This window comes from Epinephelus lanceolatus, chromosome 8 (genome assembly GCF_041903045.1).
Source record: "Epinephelus lanceolatus isolate andai-2023 chromosome 8, ASM4190304v1, whole genome shotgun sequence".
Classification (NCBI taxonomy): domain Eukaryota; kingdom Metazoa; phylum Chordata; class Actinopteri; order Perciformes; family Serranidae; genus Epinephelus; species Epinephelus lanceolatus.
This window is the reverse complement of record NC_135741.1, coordinates 33,919,736-33,940,292: the sequence shown is the minus strand read 5'-3', so window position 1 is coordinate 33,940,292 and position 20,557 is coordinate 33,919,736. Positions and strand designations below refer to the sequence as shown.

The 20,557-nt window shown below is 41.2% G+C and overlaps 1 protein-coding gene across 4 annotated transcripts in view; it reads left to right on the top strand.

Annotated features, from left to right (window-relative positions):
- The window catches only part of mib2 (MIB E3 ubiquitin protein ligase 2), a 50,538-nt gene that overhangs the window by 3,949 nt on the left and 26,032 nt on the right, over positions 1-20,557 (top strand). Inside the window, exons 1-4 of one of the 4 annotated variants that reach the window (XM_078170213.1) lie at positions 450-600; positions 9,982-10,380; positions 11,834-12,005; positions 19,338-19,444. In XM_078170213.1, coding sequence (XP_078026339.1) covers positions 10,158-10,380; positions 11,834-12,005; positions 19,338-19,444 — 502 coding nt within the window. In that variant the 5' untranslated portion in view covers positions 450-600; positions 9,982-10,157. Of the gene's footprint in view, positions 1-449; positions 676-2,424; positions 2,656-9,981; positions 10,381-11,833; positions 12,006-19,337; positions 19,445-20,557 lie in introns of those variants that run through there. The other 3 variants (XM_078170212.1, XM_033628753.2, XM_033628754.2) reach the window with 3 other exon arrangements.

Below are 20,557 nucleotides of genomic sequence, written 5' to 3'. Positions count from 1 at the left end.
TGCGCATGTGTTCGTACATATTGATCAGTAAACACAGTGTGTCGGCTTCACACGCCGGTTACTGACGCTCGCGTCCTTGGTGATGGAATATAGCATCAGAGGAGTCCTATGCGGAGCAGAGCCCATTGGCCTGTTTTTATGCGAGAGCAAGGGAACGTCGACCTGAATGCGGTGCTCGTTGGGCAGCCGCTCTCCCTGGCTATCCTCTTCCCCCTCCTCTCCTCTCCTCTCCTCTCCTCCTCCTCCTCCACGGTGGTAATCCTTGCTGACACAACGCACAAAGGACTAAATGCTGGCTGCATCCTCCAGCAGCAGGGCTCCCTCCTCTTCCTCCACCAGCTCTGATCCTCTACAGCCAGGCTGTTCGCCTGTACAGCAGGACGCTGTTTCCATAAGACCGCTTGCTACTGTATATCACATCTCTGGAATACCGGCCTGGCTATCCTCCTCCTCCGCCCCCTGTATCCCCTCCTCCTCCTCCTCCTTGGCCAGTTCATTCAGGGAGTGCATCAGAACTGGGCTTCAGCCCTGAGGAAGCGTTTTTTAAATCTTGCTGGAAGCTGGTGGGACCACTGGTAGCATTTTATTATTTAGAAGGAGGTAGGAGCTGCTTCCTCTCATTACCTATTTTTTTAGTCTCTCTATTCACCCTCCTGCACATCACTGTACCAACAGGTAAACCAGCTAAACAGGACGTGTTATTTATCAAGTGATGCAGTTTCAGTCTTGACTATTTGGGTAATGCTGGCACGTCCTTCTTGTAAGACAGTGAAATCCCATGTGATGATGCATTTCATATGTCAGAGCAATATGTATTCTTCATGTCATTTTGAGTGTTGTGGTAGATGATATTGGCATTTCAGAAATAGGATTGGCCATACAGTGTCCTGTCCTTCCACTGTAACTGAAATATGGCTGCTGTCATAGACTGTCACAGTGGACAAATTGTTCTGATTTCACTGTTTACTTCCCCGAAAGGTAAAATGATCTATGCCAAGACAGCACACATGTAGCTGGCATGCATCATGCTACAATTGTGCCACATGTCATTGCAGTCTGTAGTAAAGCTAGTGGATGTGCTAAGCAGGCAGGCAGACATCTGGCTGGCTCGGCTGCTCCTGTTACTGTTTGGTTAACAGAGTGGTGATGATCTAAGCAGTAAAAAATGTTTGCCTTGACCTGCAAGTATGCTGATTTTGAAGTAGTTTGGGGTTTTAGCTTGTTGATTCTTAATTGCAGGTAACCTTATTACAGCATGTTTAGTTTCCAGGTTAGACGTGTTTGAGTAGCTATTACAACTTAGGTACTCAGTACTGAACTGTATCATGTAGCCTAGACCAGGGGTATCAGGGGGGGCAGATGAGATAATATGAAAATACTTGAGGGACAGCTGCTTCTTTTGTCAAATTATATAGAATTCATACCAACGAAAGAAACTCTTTGCTCAACTTTTCACCACTCCTGAAAGCGTCGGCCCTCGCTGTTGACTTTAGGCTTCTTTGCTGCGACCATGTCTGCTACCTGTCAGAAATGTCTATGTAATGTAATGTCTGTTTATGAAAACACATTGTCATTGTGATACTGTCATAAAGTGATCTTGCTTGATTAACCAATATTTGGTGGTGGGCCACATATAGTATATTTTGAGCAACAAGCCAGGGGCCGTTTAAGATCGGCCCATGAACCATTATTGGCCCCCGAGCCAGACTTTGGACATGCCTGATGTATACAATGGCTACAGATTGTGACACTCAGTTGTTTTTTGTTGGGTTTTTTTTTAAGGTTATTTTTGTGGGCTTTTTGCCTTTAATGACAGGACAGTTAGTGAAATGGAGAGACAGAGAGAGAGAGAGGGGACTGACATGCAGCAAAGGGCCGCAAGCCGGATTCAAACCCGCGGCCGCTGCAGCGAGGCAATGCCTCTGTACATGTGGCGCCGGCACTATTCACTACTCTACTGACGCCCCGACAATCAGTTTTAAAAGGACTTTAATCATATAGTGTAGGTTGAATTCGTATTGCTGAGAGCACTGTATGGGTTTACATCTTTCAAGGACTGAATGAAGTGATGATTTCCAGGCATCGTTTCAGGTTAAGTTTGTCCAAATTGGATTGAGCACTTATCACACATGTAGCAACATGTGACTCAGTATTGACTTTTGAAATGACATTTGACTTGAGGTTCAAGCCTGGACTGACAGAGCAGTGTGCACTTGCAGTTGTGTAAATTAAGCTAATTTAGAGTAGCCTTATGAAACACATGAAATGATCAAAGCTCCCTCACACTCCTGATTAAGTGACAATGCCCCACTCATATCATCTTTACCTTACACAGCCAGTATGTTTTTTTTTTTTTCTTCCCACTTTCAGATAAGGCATCAGGCTCGTCCAGTCCTTGAGCAACATCTGTCGACAAAAAACCAAGCAGAGGAGAATAGAACTGCATGTTCCTTAACAAAGAGCAAAGTTCACAGCAAACCAAATACTAAGACTGAACCAGAAAGGGTTCACTCCCCCATTAGTAGGATGACTGCTTCATAACACTCAGGATTTCAGATGCTACTGTGGGTTGACCTGGGATAATAGCAGCACAGGGCTCACACTGGAATCATACAGCTGATAGCATGTTCAAAAGTGGGCTGAAGATCATGGGGCGTGAGTATGATAATCCACAATAACTTGATATGATAATCTCAGCACATTGTCATGAAACGTACAGTAAGTGTTCTCAGGGTGTCATGGTCTGCTGCGGTAGAGTTTTTTTTAAAGGCTCCAGGGATAAAGTTTGCTGATAGGAAGAAATCTGCCGGTGTCAAGTTGCTCTATTAATCTGTTGTTGTTGCTATTAAGCTTTGTGAGGATGCTTTTGGATGAAGCTGGCAAATATTTGAAGACGTCTGTGTGGTTCATTTTGGATTTGTTTCAATAGTTAATTATATGTGATCATTGTGAATAATTTCCCACACTCCACAGTACACAGTGCTTGTTTGAGAGAGATTTGAGAAAAGGAAGGTAGGCCAAGCAGAAGCCTGAAATGGAAAATGGAAAGTCTTATTTTAGGCCTGTCGCCCACTCTGAAGAAATCTTTGTAAATGTGTTATTTTCTCAGGGTCCTTATTGATTTTTGTGAAAGCCCTCTGGCCACCAGATGTTTCTGACATGAACCAGTTCCAGCAGGCTTGTACTCATTCCTGCTATTAAGCTGATGAGGCTAAAGCCATAGAGTCTGTGTGTAGATTGCACTTTGCTAAGCATTTAGGTCCAGTGGCAGTGATGTGATTAAAAAAAACAGGACAGGCAAACAGCCTCCTCTTATTAGACATTAGAGTGAGGATATAAGCCAGTCACACCACGTGTCACAGGACATACAGCGCAAGTAGGCCTTTGCAGCCTCACACAGTAGCTCGTATCTGATGGCACTGGGTCAGTGAGTAATAATAATCCTGACTCATTTTCCATTTTGAAGCTGCTCAGTGACTTTTATCAGTGTGTGGATCTAGGTCTGCCTGTGTGCTGGGTAAAGAATTTTAAATATGCCATATCTGTGTAGATATGTGGGTAGATAGGCCTATAGCCTCTGCCCCTGTACTCTTTATAACACTGTCTTCTTTAAACCTGCAGCAGGGACAACTGTACTGTCATTGTATTGATTGTAAAAGCTTTTGTCTAATCACGTCAAACCAACCAGAAAGTCACAGAGAAGACTAACAACACACAGCTCTGTGATGGACTGTTTCTTAGTAGATCAGTACTCCCTGCTCTCTCAGATCCGCTGTCTCATTTCTGCTCACGTCCGTCTAGATCGTGGTCATGTTGTACGTGACTGACATTTATTGACTTTATCCTTGTTCATTTCCAGTTAGTACAAAATGCTACAATATGTTACATTCTTGAAATACATTGGTTTCTAATGATTTCTACCTCATTTGTTCACAAAACTTTAAAGGATATTGTAATTACATTGTCAAGTGTATACTGATGCTTAAAAACACCATGTGTAGCATTTTAAAAAAAGCTTTCCAGTTGAACCTTCCTTATCGTAATACACCTACTTCATGGAAATTACATAATATTCCTGAGCAATCTTGGAGCGTGTGCAATTTCTCAGCATTTGTTTATGGTGTGTGTTTATCTGTGTTGTGGCCAAACGCCTGTCTGGTTGTTTGTGTGAAGGAGGTTGACGTTGCCCTCCCAGATTGGCCCTCAGCAGTGTGTATGACGGAAGCCAGCCCATCTGTTATTGCAGGCAGAGAGCTGTAATCCTGCCTGTCTTAGCCCTCAGTGTATCTGTAAACTGTGATTTGTTGTATTGTGATTCCAACTTCCGATTTCTAAACCAGCTGCAAGACTTTGCCTGTTTTTAAACTTTTTCGGACCGCCCATTTCCGGCAAACCATGCAGCTGATTGGTTGCCTATTGTTCTGGCCAACACAAAGTCAATTGTATCTCTTTTACTACTGTTACCCTGATCATTAGCTACACTGCAGTTTGCAATTAATGTTCTAGATCTAATCTCTTAGTTAAGTCATGTGATACACAATATAGATGCATGCACACACATAGATGCATTTAGGTTTGGAAAATTAGGAAATCTAATACATATTTTGAGAAATCTATTCATACAATAATTTGAGTAAAATGACAATGATCAAAGTGATGGAAAGGACTGTTGTTTTGTCACATTTAAAAAAAATCTCCTGGTATGTTAGTTTGCCAATATACGTTTTTGCGTACGCATAAAATATTTACAAAATATGTAGTAGAATGTTTTTTCTTATAATAATAACAGCTGTTTGTAAATGACAACCAATAAACATTTTATTGATTTTAAAAAAAATTACTTCCTCTCCTCTAGCCATTTGCTAACTTAAAACAACTCCCTAGATTTACATTTTGTACAGTTTGGTGGAAATAACAGTAACCCCAAGGGACAGGTGTTCTTTTTATGGAGAAAAAAAAGACTTAAAATACTAATATATCTGACAACATATAAATGAATATTTATGTGTCACATGTATTTGAAAATCATATCAGCATTCAAGCATTAAGCAGGTATGTATAAAGTCAGAGAGGGACATTTGACATTTAGCACTGATTTTGTAATTAGCTGATCACATTTGGGTTTAAACTTGGTTTGAACTCAGTAGCTTTTTAAGTTATGTTATCGGTACTAGTAGCAATAATTTTTGTCTTCATTGTTCGGGGCAGAATCTTGGTCAGCGCAGATTCTACAATCAGCATTTTATGCACTCTTGTTAGTGAACTACTAAACAATCAGAACAAATTTTGTTATCAAGTCGGTCAGCCAAGTCCTGGAACTTGGCCTGCTGGTTGCCGCAGATAATATTACCTACAAGATATGAAAATACATAAGTAAATACAGGATTGTAAATACAAAAAATGGAAGCTGCACGCTGTTCAGACCAGAAGTGTGTTTGTGCAAACACAAGGCACACGAGTGCTGCAAGTTTGAGCAATATGATGACGTCACTATAATGAAAATAATCCTTAGTTGCAGCCCTAAGGCACACTGAATGTTATTTACATCTGAAATCTTTGTACTTTTTGTATTCCCTCTACTGTGCTTCTAAAACAGTCACCTTGAAAGCTTTCAGTAAGGTTCTGTATGATTTGCCTGTTCTTTCCCTTGATAGCTGCCAAGTTGTGGTTTTCAAAGCAAGCGGCTGCTTTACTTGATAAATTGGCGGTCCCAGATTTCAACAAGGAGTTATAGCTTTGTTGGTATGTAGTAATTGCTCACTGCTGTTTAGGATGCAATTTTGGGATTCATTCTTATTTTCTAGCAGTGCCCATCTGTCAACACCAAACAATAAGGTGAAATGGGGTTTAAGAAGATGATGGTAATTTCTGTTAAATATTTTTGCCAAGTGGAGCTTGAGCTGTGTATTCACCATTTTTCTGGAGTGTGCGTATGTAAGTGGTGTTATTATAGAGCAAAAGACAAGGCTCACAGTAAGACATGGTGTCCCTATAGAAGTTGGATAGCAGCTTGTTGTGTAGGTAGAGTCATATCCTGAATTCCCTGTGTTTGTCAGCTGCTTGTCAGCACCAGTCCTGGTCTATTTAATAATGATTAGATATCAGCGTGTTCGGCTTGAAGTCTCTCTGGAACACACAGTGTGGAGGAAGCAGAGCTGGTGGTGCGGGAGGCGGTGGGTATGTGTTTTAAATGTAGGTGGTAGGTTAAGTTTTTTCTGTCTGTGTCTGCAAAACAGTTCCTCAATCTAGGATGCTATTGTGGGCATGCTTTACTGCGAATGTTGAAGTAAGGCTTTTTTAGTGTGTGAATCGTTGAACAAAATATTCTCCTCCCCAAGTGTGGTTTAAGTGTGGCGTGTTTTAGGTCAGTTAGAGATTCATCATGATTGTATTCTCAGTTACCAGTACATCCGCTCAGCATTTCCTACATCCATCCACACCCAGAAAGCTGGGAGCTAGCCTACGTAAAAGCCATCTACTGCCTGTGAAAGCTCTTCTGTTTGCATGCTAAAATGTTTAATGAATGGCTGGGTTATTATTCCAGTGCATAAAGGAGGCTAAGCTGACAGAAAATGGAGTATAAGCAGCCTGCTTTCCCTCCTTTGATCCTCTGCATCCCATATGTTTTCATGTTTAAGCAGATGCCTTTAATACCAAAATGACATTGTAAACTTGATAAGCATGCAAGTGTAATCTCAAACGCATTACAGACATCTGTCCGCCCTATTATTGAAAGGATTTTTTAACTAAACCGTGTGACTGAACTATCAGGCTTTATGCTAAAAAATACTGAAGGTGGAAATTGCTAGATAAATGCTGGATATTTGGTGAGCTTAAGGCTATATTCACACAAATGTGGACGTCTTTAAAACTGTGTCTACTTCTTGAAAGTTTCCTGCCACATCAGCATTTATAGATCATTTACTAAGTTTTCACTCTCCACAGAAAAAGCTTAAGTCCTTTCCTTGTCCCTGTAATGTAGATCAATGGTGGTTGTAAACAGGGAAATGATGGATTAACAATACCATCTGCTCAGTGGAAAAGATGTATTGACTGTTTTGGCAAACATGGCACTTGATGTCAGGGTAAGCTTGTTTCTGTGACCTCAGTCTATCTCAGTAATCACTTATTTTGTGTTACAACATGGCCAATCACATGATACTGTGCTGTTGTTCTTCTGTCTCCTGTACAAGCAAATATGAAAAATTTGACCAAGGGTCATAAATGCTACTGGTAATTGATGGGTGGCTATAATTTCTCCAACCTACTTTAGATTGAACCAGGCCCACTTGCATATGACAAAAGCATCGATTGCTGCTTTCCCATGGAACCCATGCTCACATAGATTCTTCAGTATGACAGTAGCTTGAAAATAGCAATGTGTGGCACTGAATTTGATGAATTTATTGTTTACATATCAGGCCTCAAATGAGAAAAGAATTAGCTAGCTAGTGTTACCTGTGGTCCCTTCTCACAGCTCGCCACAAGGAGACTACTTTGCCTGGAGTAGAGCAGGTGACAGCTCCCAAGGCAGACCTTCAGTTAGTGACTGTAGCAACTCCAATGCAGTCGGGGTGGTCTGGGATCAGCAAACTTTCTGTTGCTGCTGTTACACAGGTTAGACCCAGAACTGTTGCTGGCCATCAGCCTGCTGTGACTCCGGATGCTAGGGTTTGCGCTGGCCTAATTCGAGTTGGTACAGCCGCTAACTGAAGGTCCATCTCCACAGCTGCTACCTGCTCTCCTCCTGGCAAAGTCATGTCCTAGAAGAGGGTTGTGAGGTGGAGGGACTGCTGGGAGCGCTGGCTGGCAAATTCTTGTGTCATTTGTGGCCTTATAAGCAGTAAATTTATCAAAAGCTCTGTATCGGTATTTCCCAAGCTACGGGGTTTCCAAGGGAACCCAGCTATCGGTGCTTTCGTCATACCAGACTGGCCTTGGTTTCATCTAAAGATGGTTGAAATAACGAGAGATGCCTCCCAGACTGTCGGCTTCTTCATATTTGCTAAACATTGATGTACATGTTTTTAAAAAGTTTATTAGTAAATTTCTCTTTCTCTACACTACATCTCATGAGGCCTCCTAGATTGTGCTTTTCGTATGTGGTGTTAATTCACCACAGGAGCCGAAATGTGAGCCTGTCTTTAAAGTGAAAGTGACAACAATTAGGATGTGTGCCTCTCTTTCATGAGGGACTGTGTCAGAACACTTCAGCAGACTTCCGTCCTTTCTTAAACACTATTTTAGGAAATGAGCATAAACACAGACGGACAGTCATGATGTGCATTCTGTGGGCTCCACTGTCCACTGTCCTTGAGTTTTACAAGCCGGCAGTTTTCCTTTCCTGCAACCTTACAGATATTTTTGTTGTATGATTAGACACAGAAATAGCACTGCAGTATAAACAAGGAATGCTTTAAATGTCAGCAGAGATGGAACAGTGACTGCACCAGTTTATAAAAGAATATTTCTGATCACGTGATTAATAGATGTGATCAGATGTCTGCTGATGATCATGCCCTTCAGCAAAAACTCCTCCGTATTGCTGAGTCAAGCTGCCACACAGATGCTGCTTCCTTCCTGCGTAAGTTCTTGTTTCTAGCACCCATTCATTCAAAACACTGGAGTCATCAGTCAAGGGTGTTATTGTACGTCCATCCTTGTGACGATATTTTGACTTTTTATGTCTTTTGTAGAGTACTCTTAGAGTTCTTTTTTTTTCTGTTGGTAAAATGGCTGCCGTTGTAGATGTTTGCTTTTCAATGAAGAGTTCAAACTTTTTGTCCACAACTCATGTAAAAATAGGTTTGTTTTGTTTTCTCTAGGTTATATTGTAGGCTACTCAGCTAACAAGGGTACAACTAAAACCTCATGGTTATTATTTTGAGGTTAGGTTGAAGTGTTTGTGTGTTATGGTTGACTTGAATGAAGCCCACTGAATGTCTTGCTAAGGATGCAAGTACAAGTGTGTGTGTTTGTGTGTGTCAGGTCAGGGCTTGATTAGCGCAGCGGGGCGTAACAGTCAGTGTCCAGCTGCTCTCTCCAGAAATGTGCCATGACACACAGCAAGGCCTTCAGTGAATGATCCACCAGCAAAGAGCGAAACACTGCTCTGAAATTAATGAGACATATGGCATGTTGCTTTATGAGTCCCTCAGCAGCCACTGACAAACTTGTAGTCAGACAGCATACAGGTTGTGTTGTTTCCTTGTTGAGAGTAGTGGAATGAGCCCCAGATTTTCTGAGGCCAGAGTAAAGCTTTGACATGAACTCTAGACAAATTGGCAAGGATCTGCTCTTTATGTTTAGTATTGATAAGCTAAACGAAGATTTAGTGCATTATATTATTGTTACATCCATTTATTTACAGGCAAACCTGATGAATTAATGCAGATACCTTATGATGGACAGTGATAACAGCCAATGAGATGTGTGTGTATGTCATTGGGCATGTGCCAATTAAGTTTTTCCTTTGGGTTCTAGTCAAACACAGGGATGATGCACCACTTTTTTGTGCCTCCACAGTTATTTTAAGTCTTGTACTGGGTACCCAAGCCAGAATCACTGAACAGTTCAACTCTGCCACGAGGTTATGGGCACAGAGTTGCCCAGAGACAGATATAAAGTGATTTACCATCAAAAGAAACTTTGCCATGTACTGAGGTGAGGTGTGAGTTAGCATGTTAAGGTAGCGTCATGATTTGACCAGTTGTAAAGTTGAGTTGCTGTTGGTTATGTCTAGTTTTTGACCGAGCTGTGAACTGTAGGCAGAACCGATGCCCCACTGTGGAAATTTTTATTCCTCATAGTCATTTTGGGTCTAGCACTGGTTATGCATGCCACAATCTCTGAATGGTTCACCTCTGCCAGCATTTGATACACCCATTTATCTACATCATTTGTACTTGCAGTATCCTGCTGTGACTTAACTGCTGTATTTTTCCCAGGTTTCATTGACCTTTTATCTTCTCTTACCTCCAGTCACCCCTGATCTGTTCCCGGAAACACCCCTGGTGCCGTCCCTTCCCGCAATATCGTCGGCACGAGCCAGCTCCGTCCCTCACAAGGCCCGCAGGTGCAGCAGCAGCGGAAGTGACAGCGCTGCCAGGCCCCGGCCGTTGCGCTCAGCCCCCAGGCCAGGCCCCAGCAGAGGCAGCATGGAGGTGGGCATGCGCGTGGTGCGTGGCCTGGACTGGAAATGGGGAAACCAGGATGACGGCGAGGGCCACGTGGGCACAGTGGTGGAGATTGGGCGTCAGGGCAGCACTACTACGCCAGACAAGACAGTGGTGGTTCAGTGGGATAGCGGCACACGAACCAACTACCGCACTGGCTACCAGGGTTCCTATGACCTGCTGCTTTATGATAACGCTCAAATCGGTAAGCACTTGTGACTAGGGTTATATTAAAATACTGAGTCAACAAGAGCCGCTTCTAGTTTGAAATGCTCTTGTGCCAATATGATACCTGAATTTTAGTCTGCCAAAATGATTTTGAAGCAAGCGTTGGACACTCCACAGTTTTGAGTCAGCGTGGACAAGACACATTTTAGTCATTATCCAAATAGAATTTTAGTTTGATACCCAGCTTTTGATAATACAGGTGTTTGTTGTTTTGAAGAATTATTTTCGGTTTTATGTACTCCATTTCACATGCCTGCTCTTGCTGTCGGGGTCATGAGAATTTGAGACCTTAAAATGTGGTCGATGGGTAGACAACATGGAGAACTTTCCCTTAAAGGAATTGTCTGGATCTTTTGAAGTTGGGTTGTATGAAATACTGATCCATAGTCAGTGTAGTACATACAGTAGATGTCAGTAGGCATGCCCCCAGTTTGAAAAAGCAGGTTGTAGTCCAATATGGAAAGCTAAGCAATGAACCAGAGGGAAGACCAAGCCAGCGTTAGAACGGCAGCTTCCCCGATCAGTGCCAAAATTACTTGTTTTGTCAATAGAGTCTGGTGGCTCTGAAGAGAGCATAGAGGGGGAACTGAAGCCGTCAAGAGCTTCCCTGTCAAAATGGGCTGTCAGATAGAAAGGTAAAGCAGTAAAAATGCACTTAATATAGCATACACTTAAACTATTATGGAATTTTTTTAGGTGGGACTTTTTTTAGGAGGCTAAAATACCTCTTGCTACTGACCCCCATCCACTACAATACATTGCTTAATTCTGTGTCAGTACTCCTGCTGCTTCTCCAAATTGGGGGCATGCAGACAGACATCTACTGTAATACACTGGCTATGTATAAGTACCTCATACAGCCCCATTTCAAAAATATCTGAACTATCCCTTTAATATGATCAGACATTATCATTGGTCTCTGTAGAGTTTCACGGCCACATGGTCATTATCAGCACAAATTATCTCATTTTAAAACACACACACACACACACACGGAGCCTCCACAAAGCCCATTTTGACAAGGCATGGTACAGTAAAGGCTATCTCTCATCATTAGCCATCCAGCTATACTCGGGACCTAAATGACACATACACAATAATGCAGGACTCATTAGCATTTTGCTCCATTTAAAGCGACATTTTTCTGCCTCAGAAGCTTGCCCTTCAATTAATGGAGCGAAAGAGGAGAAGAGATGAGCTAAGGGGGTGGGGGTATTTTTGTCATGATGTTTGTGCCTCAGTTCTCCCACATCTCATAATATGAGCCACTGTGATAAGTAACATGGGTAAGGAGATGACATATGCCTTGAATTCTTCAGTGACTCGTAAGGGACACGCATAGTTTAGTGCTTGCATTTTACAATAGAAACCTCAGACATATTGAATTTACAACCCCACTCACCTTTCACTCACTTCTCCTTCCCCTGCAGGCGTGCGTCACTCCAATATCATCTGTGACAGCTGCAAGAAGCATGGCATCATGGGAATGCGGTGGAAATGCAAGGTGTGCTTCGACTATGATCTGTGCACCCAGTGTTACATGAACAACAAGCACGACCTGAGCCACGCTTTCGAGCGTTACGAGACGGCGCATTCCCAGCCGTGAGTACTGCACTGCCACTTCTCCAGCACAATTGATCCTCATTTAAATTCTAATTATGGTGTCGTCCCTTACAATGTCTCTGTTCGACTAGCTTGCTCTGTTCAGATCCAGTTCCACTCATAGGAGGTAAGACCTCATTAGTGTTGTTTCCTCCAATTAACTTTCATTAGCCGGGCGTCTGTCTACAGGCCAACAGGGCTTTTACAGCAATATCATCAGGTTTTCCACTTTTGTACACGTCTGCTTGGTTTTGCTAAGCCTCTAACTGTAAACTTATATATTTCCTGGCTGTGGTCAGGATCTCTTCTCAGTTACCTGGCCAGATGTTACCACGTTTATATCCAAACGACTGCATTTTTAAATGAATGGCTAGCCTTGAGTCAACTTGGGCAAACCATACTTGGCCTCGCTGTGGACGAATGTTTAGTGAGCTGATTCCAAGTGTCCTACGTATCCAGATTAACTGGAGTGAGTTCTCCCTTCAGAATCCACTCTTCTGCATCAGTTCACAGTAAAGCTCCAAAGTGCTTCAGGCACTGTCTGAATGTCAGCAGGATGGCCTGTTCTCATTTTAACGAGGTGATATGTATGACCCAGATTTCTTCTATAGTTTAGCCTGGTCCAGGTCCAACACAGCTCCATTTATTTTCCCGTGCCCGCTGTCCAATGAATGGCACAAATAATGGCGAGACCCAAAACTTGTTACTCATTAGCTTCGATTTGGTTAAATCTCCTAGTTAGATATTTGTTGCAGGAGTAGCAGTGGTTATTATTTTTTTCTTTTGCAGTTTGCAGATCATGAGTTGACCCAGTCAGAATGAGCCAAAGGTTTATATCCATTAAAGCCATTACATGTAGGACTTGGGAATTTCTGACTGACTCTGGGCACAGCAACCGCAAAATTTTAACACATCATTAAATTGGTTTTGACCTGATCATGACTTGAATGCATTATCTTGCTGTCTTTGTTGTCACTTCCTGCTATTATTTTCTGTGTTCACTAACTAAATACTAGAAACATCTTTGCTGAAGTCATTTTGTATTTACGATGGGTCCACACTTATTTATAGACCATTGCAACTCTGATGGTTGAGGTGGAAATGGAGCTGCACACCAATTACAGATTCGGGCTTTAAGTGAAACCCGGCCTGCCGTTATCATTTAGCATTCTGACAATAGTTGGAATCTCATTTCGTCTCCCACCTCAGTTTCTCTTCACAAGTATTGATCTGTCATTGAGGGCCAACTGTTTGGCTCAGCAGTGTCCTTCATTAAGGTGTTGTTTTTTTTGTTGTTGGAACAAACACCTTTATGTGACCCTCCAAGCAGGTCAAAACAGGTCACTGCCTTCCATCTGCGGACCCTGCATAAAAACTCGCTCAGTCATTTTTCATTACATTGATTTTTCTTTTTTTTAAATGTTAGTGAGTGTAATTAATTCTAAGAATTTACAGTATAGTACACACTTGCAGTTTTAGGATATCTTAAAGTAAGCTGTCAGTTGATTGAAAGAAGAACAGATGTTTGATAATTGTTGACATTGGTTAAAAAGGATGCTGTGTTTAGCAACCTGCTCTTGTGGATAAATGTGTCAAATAGGGCAAAGCATCCACATCTTTAATCTGAGCTATTTAAATTTTACAGTAATCCAAACCAACTTTGGGGTGTAACATCAGAGGGAGACAAAGATAAACCTTGAAAAATAGAAACAAGTCAGATGCAATACAGTACTTTTTCTTGGGTTGAGGCACTTTTAGTGTGTAGTGTAACCATTTACATGTGCAGTGTTATGTAGCATGTTAATACCACAGCCCATACTGTTCTGTGGACTCAATCCCAATGTAAGAATTTGCTGTTGTTTAGTAGTAGCATACCGTAAGAATCCTTTTATATCTTATGTGTGTGACATTGGTTGAGTTCGCATTGGAAGCACAAGTCTCCCTAGTGTAGTGGTCAGAGCACTCGCCTTGCATACGGAAGGTTTAGGGTTCAAATCCTGCTGGAGTCGATGCCACCAATAGCCATGCGTTCGCAAGAGGTTCCCACTCCCGGGATCAGATTAAGTCCTCAATGAAGACGTGTCTCAAGCCCATTGTAAATGGGAGGTTCCAGATGGAAAAACAAAAAAAAAGTTGCAGTTACACAGTGCTTTTTTTGTTTTTTGGTAAGCACAAGCTAATTTAAACGAATCACTTCAAATTGAAAATAATTAAAACCCTATGAATGATTGACATTTATAAGGAATATATGTACAACTCAAAAGATTAAGTATTAAAGACTATTTTAGGATATCTTCAGTGCCACATTTCTTAAATGGATGAATATTACTGGTATCCCTGTATTAGTTTGACCAATCTGAATGATATCGAGAAAATGAAGCTCTGTTAAAGACGTTTGTCTGCAGCGCTTCTGAATGGACTGACGTCACCGATAACACACAGGGCCTGTCTCAGTCATTGCTCTCAGGGAGATTATTTTTATGTAATCTGAAACATGAATGGTATATTGATGTGCGTAAGTGGCAGAAAAGACTGTGACTCAGCTGAGGTCATTCAGCCAGCCATGTCTGTATAGTATTATGTATCATGTATTTATGACTCTTAAGACAGTGTTTAGGATGATGGTTTGCTGTGCGTCATTGATTACTCTAGATACATAATTTCCATATTTGGTAAATGACAGCAGTTTCCTTTTGTTCTGCTTGAGTCAGTATTCCAATCATTTTAGTTTTTAATCAGTTTAGCTTCTCCAGTCTGTGTCCTATTTGCAATTATACACCCTCTGGAGGTGACATTAAATTAATTTTCAGTTTTTAAAAAACATATTTTGAAGTTTTACATATTAATGAACAAATTGAGTTATACACTTTGGTGTTATATTGGATTGAATTTTAATCTACAGGCTCATCTTTTATTGAAACTGCAGACTTAAATTGAGTTGTAACTACAAATACTGTAAAAAAAACAAACAAAAAAAAAAACACTGTAAAAAATATTCCCGTCTCTAACATCCTCTGCAGTCATAATAAATGATGCAACTTTTACTAGTATTAAGCAGCTAACTTTCAATACATGATAAGAAAGAAGCTCATGCCAATGACAGGTTGGAAATGTACAACAACATTTTTTTGCCAACACATGACCTTAGGGTATTAAGTTGTTGTGAGCTGTAAATTCACTACTTCCAAGCAGAAGGCAGAAGATAATGTTATCTTGGCAAACCCTCTCTTCCTCTGGGCAGCTGCTGCCATCTCACTCAGACTCAGCCTGGGTCTGGTTCTGGGTCTGCAGCTTCCTGTATAGGATAGCAGCCTGTAAGCAAGAAGAACTCACTCTGCAATTAAATCTGGAGGATGAAATCCCCAGAAGTACACTGCACACTGACTGACAAAAACAACAAAAAAGAAGTTTTCAAACTCAAAGGCTTAAAATGAGAAGAAACATTGATCCTCGTCTGTACATTTTGGATCAAATATTAGTTTTTACATTTCATAATTAGTCATTGTTCAGTGTTGAGCTTGTCTGGTAGTGATGAAGATGAATGTCTACAGATTGTGCAGCGCAACAAAGGGAAATAAATCAGAAGAGAGATTTTTGATCAGTTTAAGTCATTGCTCATCATATTAACATGAAATGATCCATTGATAACATTCAGTCTTTTCCTTCTTCCTTCATTCTTTTATCAAAGAAAAAATCATCTTTGCAAAATGTCAGTGAAAATGGAGTTGTGATTGTCACCCAGCAGTGGGACAGAGTGTACATGTGGGAGAACATCACATGAAAGTCACTTCTTTTCTTGTCAGATGAATGAAATAGAAGAACACTCTACAGTATGTGGTGCTAAGCACACAGTGCTTCTTTATTTCCAGACCACACTGACCCATATTTCACTTACAGCATTTCAAAAGACTAATTTATAATCTGGCAGTCATGGGACACATTTGATATTTGCCTGGAAAGGCAAATTTAGCTTGGTTTCATAATGAGTGGGGCTTCTTGTTGTGCCAGCAGTGATTTATGTAAGGAGACTGGGGTTTGGGCTAAGCATAGTTAAGAGGGACTCCTTTCATGTGGACCAAACATGTGCGAGGGTTTAATGATGATTTAAGCAGAGTGGATCTATTTGTAGTTCACTGTAGGCAGAACCTTTATTGGTGTCCGGAGGGGACAATGGGAAGCTGTCAGCACTGTAAACCACTGCAGCTCATGATACTCGTGCTGCACCATCACAAATGTGGTGTGAGACCTCAGCCGGATGTACTGTACATGAGTGTCCCATTGTAATTACAACAGATTTAACTGGATTAGCATGCTGCATTCTCCCGGCAGCATATGCGTGAACCATATGTTTACGAGGAGATGGTTGGTATGCAGCTGGTTAATCGGCTCTTCAACACACACAAACAAACAACACACGCAGATCCAGGGAACATATCTGGTCAACTCAATGCCTAATCCTTCCCTTGCACATCAAGCTACACCGCTCCACCTGACCTCCTCAATTCATGTGGGGCAGTAGTAGTTCCATTAAAGGCGCAAAGCCCACGAAAGGCCTGCAGAGTTTTCCAGTGCTTTCTCTGTTTACGAGCCAGAATTGCCTGAAATTTTCACCTGAATTGGGTTCTAGTTGGCCTACTGGAATTTCTATGCTCATTTCTTTCTGAAATGTATGTATGTCCATCCCAAAGCTGCTGTCCTCTTCAGCATTTTTTCAAATGGTTTTAGTCAGTGTGCGACATTAATTATTTCATCCACTGGTCAAATGGCTATTGAATATTTACATTTTACCAGCTCAATAGATTGCCATTGTTTTTTGGCTGCTGACTGAATTAAATTTATCAGCCACTTGCATATTTTACCAGCAGCTGACTGGTGGATGGTGTAAATTTTGTACCCTGGTTTCAGTGCTTTGATAGATGTGTTGACTAAAGCAAGGTTGTTGGACATAAGACGATGTACAGTGTGTTTTGAAAGATGTATCCAATTAAACTAAGTCTGCTCCTGCCTGAATTTGTGTTTCTGCAGTAAAAATACCACAAGAACATTACAGTGGGTACAGTAAATACAAGCAGCGCTGGCATTTTAAACCAGGGCCATCTTACTTTAAAGTGAAAGCACCGAGCCATCATGCCACCCACAACTGGTATTATTATACCAACTCATAGCCTCATTGTATTTTTCTGACTGTCACCAATTTGATGTGGTTTCTAATTTACTGCATTTATTCCAAACAGTAAAACTAACTCTTGTCTGACTGTTGACCCAGCTGTTGTGTCAGTAGGTGTAGGTCTGTTGTCCTGATCCTGTCTGGGAGCAGAGGTGACATTTGGCTGAGCAGGATTAGAAAGCTTGATCCCTTGAAAGAGCTGTTGTCTTTCTCGGAGAAGCAACACTGAGGATCTTTTCAGTCAGTCCTTCAAGTCTAAACTAAATCAGCTTTGTGTCATCAGGAAATTGGCACAGGTTGCTACATTCTCTCTGTGACCCTTAACACTACAAGTTCAATAAGTCTATTACTATAACCAATATTGCTGTGTTACCATTTATAGCCTGAATTCCTCAAAAAACACAGCAACACAACTAATTTTTTGCATTGAAGCAATGCAGAAGAACAGATCCTATCTAATATATGTACAGCACTTCTCAGTATTTGTTTATGTATACAAATATAAATAGATACAGGCATTTCCATTTTTAAGCACATACATGCTCTGTGCTTTGCCCTGGCATGGCCTGCTTTCTGATAGCTCTGCTGTCCAGGGATTAGGCTCAAAGCTCTGTTTACAGATGCACTCTTCTCAGCACAGACCTGTCCAAGCCCAGTCCCATGCTGAGATTTACTGTTAGTTGGCTCTAAGAGCCAAATGTACTGCTGTTTCCTGCTACAGCGCCCAGGAACTTGGAAAATCTGGCCTGTGACAGGGGATGAAGTTATCCAAGGCTAACTTTAAGCAAAACCCTGGAGCTAGAGAAACATGCGGGAGCAGCAAAGCCTCTATGAGGCTCCCTGAGGACGACAGCTCTCTCAAGGCTCTTTTTCTTTTGATCACACTGGATTTTATATGACTTTAAGTCTATCCAAAAAGCTGTTTGGTTTAAATGGAAGCTGGGGTTTGATCTCGTCAAGAAAGTATGGGAATAGGCAGCTCGTTTGCGCCAAGATCTGATCAAATCTTTACCATAAGGTATGTCAGATTTTGAGGCTATAACCGTCTCACCTGAGTGTCTGAATCTGTGTTTGCAATTGAGGCTGTTGGTCCATGTTAGATAGTAGAGTGCTTAGACTGATGTCTGTGGCTGTGCATGTGTTGTTTTGATGCTATTAGAAAAAGACTTTGTCCAGAGTAGGGTCTATCCTGCTTATCTCTTGAACACTTGTGGAAGAATCTCCACACAATAGATGTTGTTCGTCAATCAATTTGAAGTCATCTGTAAGGCAGAGGACACACATGCTGTATATGTAATGAGCACAGGATGACATGAGACAGGTAGCACTGTACTAATAAAAAAGTAAGGTTGAGTCACTTTTTGAAACCTTTTTTTAAAAAAAAAAAAAGTTTTTGTAGGTATTTATGAAGTAGGAAGTGCATTCAGCATGTTAGGATACACATTTTGTATTTTGACGAGAAACGCTAAATGTAAACAGAAACAAGCTTGTCTATGAGAAAACCCCACAAGGTACCTTTTTAGTCAGTTGAAAGATTAAAGCAGCTTTTTTTGTTTTCAAGTCAGTATACAGTAGACATTTTCTTTGATATATGAACAGGTAAAGTTTTATTAAGGTGTCCTCCTCATACAGTATGTGTGTTCCTCAGTAAAGCCTGTAGGTGGCAAGGGAATAATCTGTTGAATGTTGTTTGTCCTTAGAAGACTTTCTGTTGGTGGGTTTTGCTTGACAACAGCATTTTGTTAAAGCTGATTTATGATTTAAACACCAAATTTATGTGGGTTTTGCAGCAAATATAGCCTGTGTCCTATAAATAGGTTGTTGTTTCCTTGATGATTTGCATATCATAAGCTTGTCATGATTAACTGATTATCAATCAGTAACATGGTTGACAAATATAAACCTTATTATCTGGAATCCCTAATCAAGACAAATTTAAAATGAAGCAAATGTATTTGCTCATAAATATTGTGATACTGCATCATTTCTGTGTTGTTTTTTTTTTGGCCTTTGTGGGAATGTATCTGTCTTGGCTGGTCACAGATTTAAAGCTGGGGTTTTAATATACATACTTAACCAAAGGGAATTTCATATGAAGTCCAAACGTAGTCTTAAATGGTCCGTAGAGCAGTTTGTTCAGCTGTGTCTCCATGCTCTTATCACAGAGTGAGCTTGGCACCGAGGCAGAACCTCCCACGGATCATCCTCAAAGGAATCTTCCAAGGGGTTAAAGTGGTTCGTGGACCTGACTGGGATTGGGGCAACCAAGACGGTGAGTGGTGTGTGTGGGGGGACTGTTCTTAACCACTAACTTGGTGCTGCCAGCTCAGCAGGCCCCCTACCTTCTTAAAGCATGGAACTGTACCTCTTCAAAGCGTTTCACCATCCACAACCCATAATAACATTCTAACCTCACGTCTCATTAACCCGCAAAATGTCGTGTTAGTATGTGTCTGTGTGCATTTATATTGCCAGTGACTCATCTGTCTGTTCCACAGATGTGCCTGTCTGTGAGTCTCTTTACAGAGTCCTTGTTCCATAACATTTTTCTTCTTTGTTTTTTTTCATTTTCCAGCCCTGTGTAGTGGCATAAACTGAAAAGCCCCTTCACTTAGAATATGGTTTCTGTTGCAAGTTTTGAGAAAGTAGAGAATGGAGATGGTGTTTTTGTGGCTTACGTGATTGCAGTTTTACATTTTGTGACAAACACTGAGTCTACACTAATGCTGTTTTGAAAAATGTGCCCTCCTTCAGAAACAGACAGCCCACACTAGCTGATGTATGAAATAGTTTGAATAATAATTGAAAGCAATCTTCCACATTAGTGGGATTAATTAAAGCCCTTGAATGTTTCCTTGAGGGAAAGATGAAATGTTAATACATCTTTATGTTTCCTGGTCTGGGGTCATCATTGTCTCTGAGAATAGCAATGCTCCGTTTTCTGGGCTAGAGCGTATGACTCAAAATGTCCTTTTGGTGTCTTTGAAATCAATGCCCTGGGGTTTGGTTAAGTCACTCATCAGGCTTAAATGGTGTATGCGGTGAGCACATACAGGAAGCTCTGAGCATGCTCAGAAACCCCAGCCCACCATGTCGTTTCACGGGTCACTGGTTAAGCTGGTTGGGTTAGGCACTGAGGCAGCTTGATGACTTTAATGGCTTAACAAGAGTTTATTTACATCATAAAATCTGATGTCAAGATCTGAGACCATGTTGTGAAATATTTTATGGTTTAATGGTGATACTTATTTTTTACTGTGATGTTTCTGTGTTTGAATCAAGAAGGGGGAGCTGTGTTTTGCCAGGTATTTAATTAATGGAGAAACCATTAAGGACTGAGCTGGCTCTAGAAAATGGAAGTGAATGACACTTGTCAGCTTATGTC